The 7,618-nt window shown below is 70.2% G+C and overlaps 2 protein-coding genes across 2 annotated transcripts; one reads left to right on the top strand and one right to left on the bottom strand.

Moving 5' to 3' along the window:
- Positions 1-261: 261 nt before the first annotated feature.
- Positions 262-3,638, bottom strand: MNEG_11914 (hypothetical protein; the record flags this gene model as incomplete). Its single annotated transcript, XM_014039613.1, has 6 exons — positions 262-281; positions 419-1,598; positions 1,818-2,107; positions 2,246-2,886; positions 3,071-3,249; positions 3,549-3,638. The coding sequence occupies 6 exons, from the start codon at positions 3,636-3,638 to the stop codon at positions 262-264; spliced, it is 2,400 nt and encodes a 799-aa protein (XP_013895067.1).
- A 400-nt stretch (positions 3,639-4,038) lies between these two features.
- Positions 4,039-7,209, top strand: MNEG_11915 (hypothetical protein; the record flags this gene model as incomplete). Its single annotated transcript, XM_014039614.1, has 9 exons — positions 4,039-4,113; positions 4,294-4,419; positions 4,539-4,586; positions 4,765-4,857; positions 5,264-5,425; positions 5,724-5,911; positions 6,285-6,637; positions 6,872-7,079; positions 7,167-7,209. The coding sequence occupies 9 exons, from the start codon at positions 4,039-4,041 to the stop codon at positions 7,207-7,209; spliced, it is 1,296 nt and encodes a 431-aa protein (XP_013895068.1).
- Between the last annotated feature and the right edge of the window lie 409 nt (positions 7,210-7,618).

Raw genomic sequence — 7,618 nt, forward strand, 5'->3', positions numbered from 1 at the left:
GCGGCCAGCAGGGCGAGGGTGTCGCAGAGCGCGGCCGCGGGCAGGGCCATGTAGCAGCTTGCGGTGTCGTCGAGGCAGGCGTCCCGCAGCGGTGCCGACGGCGCGCGGCCGAGGCGCAGCAGCGCGCCGCACGCCGACACGAGCTCCGTGCCGGCGAGCGCACCTGTGACCGCCGCCTCAGACAGCGCCGCGTCGGCCCGCGCAAGCCACCCCGCGCCTCCCCCCGCCGCCGCCGCCGCAGCGCGGCCTTTGCCAGACTCCTCATGCAGAGAAGCGGCCGCCTGCAGCAAGTCGGCCAGCTGCGCGGCGCCGAGCTCCTCAACGTGCGCGTCCGCCCAGCCCGGCAGGCGCGCCGTCCACAGGCCCGCCGCCTCGCGGCCCGCCGCAGCCCACCGCTCCCTGCTGCTGCTGCTGCCACCCTCTGCGCAGCCCGCTGCCGCCGCGGGCGGCGGCACGCCGTCGCCGTCCTCCACGACAGCCGCCAGCCGCGCCGCGCCGCCGCTCAGCCACAGCACGCGCCCCGAAACCTCCAGGAACGCAGCCGGCCCCAGCGCCGCGGCGCGCCGGGCCAGCACAGCAGCCGCCGGCGCCGCGGCCGCCAGCGCCCGCTGGCCGTCCAGCGCCCCGAGCGCCCCCAGCAGCCGGCACAGCCGCAGGGCGGACGCCTCAGCCTCCGCCGCCGCCTGTGCAGCCCCCGCCTCCGCCGCGGCCGCGGCGCCGCCGGCCAGGGCGCCGTCTGACCGCCCCTCCTGATCTGCCAGCGCGGCCAGCGCCTCCGGCAGCCAAGCGAGCGCCGCGTCCGCGTCTTTTTCCGCAGCCGCCTCCAGCAGCAGCAGCACGTCCCCCAGATCCCACCGCCCCGCGCCGCCGCCGCGCGACACGCTCGCCCGCGCGTGCGCCCTCAGCACTGCGAGGAGGCCGCCCCCGCCGCGGCCCCCGCTGCTAGCGCCAGGTGCCTTGGCGGCAGCTGCGCGCGGCGCCGGCGGCGGGTGGGGCAGGCGCCAGATCAGCTCAGACAGCTGGTCTGCTGTGAGCCCCGCTGACAGCTCGCCAGACTGTAGCCACCGCCAGGCGCCGTCCTGCACGGCCGCCGCGCGCGCCGCGGGCAGCTGCCCGGCGACGGCGGCGAGGAGCGCCGACAGCTTCGCCGGCAGCAGGCGTGGCAGGGCAGCCGCCAGGGCGGCGTGCAGGGCGCTGCTGCCGTCGCGACCGCCGCCGCCGCCCTCCTGTGCACCCCCAGCCGCGTCGTCAACGCTCGACGCCAACAGCGACAGCAGCTGCGCGGCTGCGCCCGCGGCGGACGCGTTGCGCCCTAGCGCGGCCGCCGCGGCGGAAGCAGCGGCCGCCGCCCACGCGGGCGTCGGCTGCGCGCCGAGGGCCTCCAGCCTCGCAAAAACAGCCCCGAGCTGCTCAGCTGACAAGCCGCCGAGGTGGGGCGCGGCCGCGCCGGCCCAGTCGTCCAGCCAACGCGCCGGCAGCTGCAGCGGCGGCGAGAGCCGAACGAGATCAGCGCCGGCTTGCAGCGCGAGCAGCAGCACGCCGGGGGCGGCGCCGGCGAGGCGGCCCTCCATCAGGCGCGCCAGGCGCAGCGCCAGGGACTGCACGACAAAGGGTAGGGCCCGGCAAGGGGCGGACAGTTCTTGTTGTGGTCAGACAGATGGCCTGGGTTGCGAGAGCCATCTGTCTTGACAAGGGCATGACAAGGCACCCACCTGTGCTGCTTGGTGTGAGGAAGCATGCACAACACACGAGGGCCGGCCGGCGGCAGGCACATGCACCAGCCCATGCACAGCGAACAAGGGCGTGGGAGCCCCCACCTGCGCGGCCTCGGTCTGCCCAAATGGCGCGGCGTCCAGCACCACTGGCAGCCGCAGCCACAGCGCCACCAGGTGCGCCGTCGCCACCGCCGCGCCGCCCCCCGCAAGCGCTTGCTCAAGCAGCACCTCCAGGCTCTCAAGGTCGGGAGCCGCGAGGATGCTGGCGAGAAGCTGCTCGGGCCCCTGGGGCGAGGCGGCCGCAGCGGGCGCCGGCGCCGTGGCCTCTGAGGCTGCTGCGTGCGAGATGACCGCCTGATGTGCCGCTGAAGGGGGCTGGATGGGCACGTCCGCTGCCACGGCAGGAGCACAGGCTGGCCCACGACTCGCACTCTTGTTCAACGCCGCGGCCTGCCTACTTGCGGGCTGGGACAAGGGCCCCGCTTCAGGCAGCACTCTGCCTGCGCTGCGACGTTTGCTGGCAGCCTTACCGGGGGTCTTGGCTGCCGAGGCTCTCGCGCCATCTGCCACGCGAGCGCCGCTGACAACGCCCTCAGGCTCTCTAGGGCTGCTGAGGTTGATGTCGCTGCTGTTGGTCGGAACACTGTCACCACTGCCACCACCGCTGCCGCCACCGCTTCGGGTGCCACTGATTTGCTTGACGTTTGAGTCACCAACCGCATTGCCGTTTTGGCCTCTGCTACTACCTCTGCTTCTTCTTCTGCTGCTGTTGCTGCTGCTGCTGCTGCCGATGGGCGCGTTGCCACTGGCGCTGTGCTCCAGCTGCTGCTGCTGCTCCTGCTGTTGCTGCTCCTGCTCCTCCTGCTGCTGCTGCTGCTCCTGCTGCTGCTGCTGCTGCTGCTGCTGCTGCTGCTGCTGCTTCTCCTGGTTTGACCAGCGGTCCAAAATGGACCGCAGCTGTGCAGCTCCCACCCTCGCAGCCTTGGAGCCCAGCGGCAGCGCGACACTGCTGCGCCCCACCTCCTGCACACGGAGCATGCTCACGCCCCGCAGCTCTGCAGCGGTGGAGCGGCTGCTGCTCCCGTCAATGTCTGCCTCTGAATGGGCAACAGCCGACAGCTCCAGTGTGAACTCGCGGTCCCCATCCACCACGCGCCGCGTTTCCACGGGCCTGCAAAACACCGGAGGGCAGTCGGGGCAGATGCATGGCGCCCGGAACCAACCGTGGCCTTGCGCCATCAAACCGTATGCTGCATGCGTGAAATGCTACAAGCTGTGCAAAAGGCTGCCCACATGCAGATACGTGCCTCGCGCACTGCGCGGCGCGCAGTGTGCGGCCGGCCCAGGACGCGCACCTGTCATCGTTGGGTGCGGCCGCCCCGCGCTTGCGGTGCGCGGCTTGCAGCAGGTCGCGCAGAGCCGCGGCCGCGGCATCCGGCAGGACCACGACGTATTCATAGCCCTCGTGTGTCTCCTCCCGCAGCCGCACCTGGCCTTTTGGGGTGCGGCTGCAGCTGAACGTCGAGCCGCCGGCCTGGGCGGTGCGGGAGTGTCGGCGGCGGCATGAGCAGGTGCATGACGACGGTATGGGCAGCTGCGTGCGCTCGCATGGAGTCTTCACATATTCCAGCCCTCAGAGCAGGAAGCGCAGGGGGTTACGCCTACTTTGAATGTCACTGAACGAGGCGTGGCGGCGGCACCATGGGGGCCGTCGCCGCGGTTGCCGACGAAAGCGACAATGCTCGTGCCATCACGAGTCGCTGCCGCTGTTGTCCGGTATGTAGAGCGTTTGCGCCACAGCGCGGCCTTGGCTCGGCCTGCCCCTGCCACAACGAGTCCATTGAAGTTGCCGGCAGTGGTGATCACGGGCACCGTGAGGGCCCGGCCGCAACGACCGCGCGCGAGCCGAGAAAAGGATATCATAGTATATAAGCAGAAGGCTCGAAGTATGGCGCCGACTAGATCATGTTGTGTACTGTAGATCAAACGCGCGGTAATTTGTCCCGGTTATCGCCATTAGTGTAAATCGTGTTGTTTGCAGCTATACGATGAGGTAATCGCGTTGATGAGCCTCCTCATGCAGCGGGTGACAGCAGCTTGGCTGCTGCTGCTCTCCACACCCATATCACGCCTGCATGCCGACGAGGAGGCCACAAACGAATGAACGATACGGTATGACACTAGAAGTAATCGCACGTGCCCAGAGGCGCTTCGCATTGCTTGCACTGGCCAGCAGCGAACCTTACCAGAGGCTGGCGCGGGATCGCGGGGCCCTCTAGCGTAGGGTGGGGGGCCTACGGCCCCCCCACAGGACGCAGGCAGGATGTTCACTACCAACGACGCCGAATCCGCGATCCAGATCGTGTTTTCAGGCGGCTTGGCCGACGGCGAGCTGCGGGTGCGCTGGGAGAGCAACTAGGTGGTGCAACTTAGCCCCTGCATGCCGTGTGGGTGCTTACAAGCCCTTCAGTGGCCGTGGCTGCAAAGGGATGGCTACGGCGGGTAGGGGGGGGGGAGGAGATGGGCCGGCAGCACGGCGGCCGAGTATGCCATCAACCCCCACCCTGCCCCCCCGCAGGAGCGTGCCACTGCCTACCTCAATTCCCTCAAGGCGTCCCAAGAAGGATGGAAGTTCTGCGTGGAGCGGTTCTCCCCAACTGCCTTCCCAGAGGTCAAGTTCTGGTGCCTGCAGACGCTGCACGAGGTATGGCGGCCGCATCCCGCGCGCGCGCCAGCCGCGAGCCACGCCGCCATCCGCGCCGCGGCTCGGCTGCTGGATGGTACGTGAGCGCGCTGACGCGACGCCGCCCGCTCCTGCCGCAGGTGGTCAGGGCCTACTACCTGCAGATGGACGCCCAGTCGCAGTCGACGGTGCGCGCGCGCGCGCGCTCGTGCGCTGCCGCAACTTTTGTGTGTTGCTGCCACCCTTTCATCATGCCTACAGCTATCGCTTTCCGAGCGTCATGCACGTAGCAGCGAGCAGCATGGAGCTGTTCTTTGCTGCCGGTTGATCATGGCACGCCGTTGATTGCTGCGCCCGTATTCGCAGATCAAGGGCGCGCTGCTGACCTGGCTGCAGCGGGACTGCACCGTTGAGTCCGCAGGGGCGCTGCCGCCCTTCCTCCGCAACAAGCTGGCGCAGGTGCGCATTAGGGGCGCATGTGTGCGATGTTGTTGGGTCCGGGGCGTGGCCTTGAGGAAGGCGGCTGGCAGCTGCTGGCCGCAGTTGCAAGGGTCCGCCCAACTCGCAGCCTTAAGTGTGGGCAGCTGCGGCTTCCAGCCGCAGCGAAATTTACTGGTATGCGGCCAAGCCAATCGCAACATATGGGATAAGGTTGAACATGGCACCAGAAGCGCCCCGTCAGCGGCAGGAGCAGCTGGCGGCCTCTCTGCTACCAGCACCAGCACCAGCAACGTGCAGGCAGGGCTGCTGCGTCCCCCCCAACCCCCGACCCCAACACGCCCCCCACCCAAAACCCCGACGTGGACCTGCCTCCTGACCTGTCGTGTACCCCCACCTCCCTTAAAACCCCGGCTCGCCCCCGCAGGTGCTGGTTTCCATCGTGCAGCTGGAGTATCCCGCGGTGTGGCCGACGTTCTTCCGGGACCTCATTTCGGCAGCCCACCAGGGCCCAGGGCTGGCGGACATGCTGTGCCGCGTGATGGTGGCAGTAGACGAGGACATCATCAGCCTCGACATACCAAGGCGCGTCCGCCGGGGGCACAAGGGAGGGGGCGTGTTGCGCAGAAGGGCGTCCGGGGGGCCAGGGGCCGCGGGTGGCGGCGGCGGGCGACGCGGCGGCTGTTGGGCGCGAGGGCCGCAGCAGGGGCCGCGCCCGAGCAGAGGATATGTTCGCTGGTTTCCCAGCTGCCCAGCCCCCCTCCGTCCTACCTCCCCCCCTCCCCACACTCACACACACACACACACTCACATACACACACACACACACACACACACACACACACGTACACGTACACGGATTCACCACCCCACCGCACAGGTCCCAGGAGGAGGCTAAGCTGTCCATGCACGTGAAAGACTCCATGCGCGACCGCTGCATCGGCGACGTGGCGGAGGCGTGGTACCAGCTCGCCCTCGCGCACCGCGCCGCGCGGCCGCAGCTGGCGGCGTTCGTGCTGGCAACGGCGGCGCGGTACATCCATTGGATCGACATCGGGCTGGTGGCCAACGACAGGTGGGCGGCCTGCTGAGCTGGCGGGGCGGCGGCGCGCGCGGCCAGCTGGGTTTCTCCTTGCTGCCGGCTTGCCGGCTGGCCTGCTGGCTCTCCCTCTCTGTCTGCCTGGCAGGCTGGCTGGCCTGGAATGCCACGCGAGCGACCGCGACCCTGACGCTGCGGCGCGACCGTCTGCCTGCCATCAAAGCGCTCCGCATGGTTGCTGCCGCTCCGCGCACCCTGGGGCCTCCCCGTGCCGCGCCCGCCGCCTGCCCGACCCTGGATCCCCTTGCTGCAAACTACACACCAGCAACTGAGCCTGGACGTGCCCTCCCTCCTCCTGCGCCACGCCCTTCACCCAATCCCCACATTCCCTTCGCCCCCCCCGCCCCAGGTTCATGCCGCTGTTGCTGGAGTTGATGGAATCCCCGCACTCAGCACTGCGCGCCGCGGCCACTGACTGCGTAATAGAGGTCGTGTCGAAGCGCATGGAGCCGGCCGCCAAGGTGCAGCTTGTGGCGTCCCTCAAAATCGTCCCGGCCTGCGCCAGCTGGAGCCGCACGCTCGCGGCCGCGGTGGCCGCCGCAGCGTCGGCCGACGGCGGCGGTGGGGCAGGGGGAGGCGGCGGGGGCGAGGGCGCGGCAGCGGCGGCGATGCTGGAGGACGAGGAGCTGATTAGTAAGGTGGCGAAGCTGCTGGCCACGATGGCCGGGGAGGTTATGGACGCACTCAAGCGGGTCGAAAACAGTGAGTGGCGCCTGGGTGGGGTAGCGAGGTCGGGCAACGCGCGGCCTTCGGATGCCGATTTCGGATCAGTGCGGCAGCCGCGTTGAGCCTCGTTGGGCGCAGCTGGGCACGCCTGTATCGCAGCCGTGCGCAGGGGCCTGCGTCGCGCCCGGCGTCTGCCGATGTCCATATCGCCGCCGGGCCCGGTCGCTGGCTCTCACACCCGCCGCCCTCGCACGCGCCGCCGCCCACCAGGCGTGATCAGCATGCAGGCGGTGGGCTTTGAGGTGGACGACGAAGCCGGCAGCGAGGCCACCGCCGTCGTCGACGCCGCGTCGCGCCTGCTGGAGCAGCTGACGCCGGCGGTGCTGCAGGCGTTTGCGTGCGGGCTGGAGGCCGTGGCGATGCCGCTGGTGCCGTTCATCAACGCCTATGTGGCGCGGCTAAAGATGCTCGCGCGACGGTGGGTGTTGGCTGTGGGCTTTGGATCCTTCAGGGGCGCTGCCCCGCCATGCGCGCTGCCGTGCATCGATGGCTCCAATCCGTGCAGCTGTTGGCAGCGGACGCCCGAGGCGCGTCCGACGCATGCCTGAGTGCGCCTCTGTGCCGCCGCCGCCCCGTTCCCCTCTTTGCGCAGCAACCAGCTCATGCCGCCCGACGCGGCGCTGCACCTGCGGTCTATATTGGAGGGAGTCGCCGCAGCGGCGCGCTACCCCGCCGACAGCGCCAACGAGGGCCAGGGCGCGGACGGCGTGCCGGCCGGCGAGGCTGAGGCGCTCGCGGCGCGGGAGGAGCAGTTTGAGCTCGAGGAGCGGCGGCGGGAGCTGTTTGTGGTGCTGCGCAACGTGGCGAAGCTGTCGCTCGGGGACGCGCTCGCGTTCGTGGGGCGGCAGCTGCAGGTCGTCGCGCAGCACGCGGCGGCGGCGGACGGCAGCGGCGGCGCGAACGGCGCGGGCGGAGCGGCCGGCGGCGGCGGCGGCGGAGGGGCAGCGGAGGGGCGGG

The sequence above is a fragment of the Monoraphidium neglectum genome (genome assembly GCF_000611645.1).
Source record: "Monoraphidium neglectum strain SAG 48.87 unplaced genomic scaffold scaffold02966, whole genome shotgun sequence".
Lineage (NCBI taxonomy): Eukaryota > Viridiplantae > Chlorophyta > Chlorophyceae > Sphaeropleales > Selenastraceae > Monoraphidium > Monoraphidium neglectum.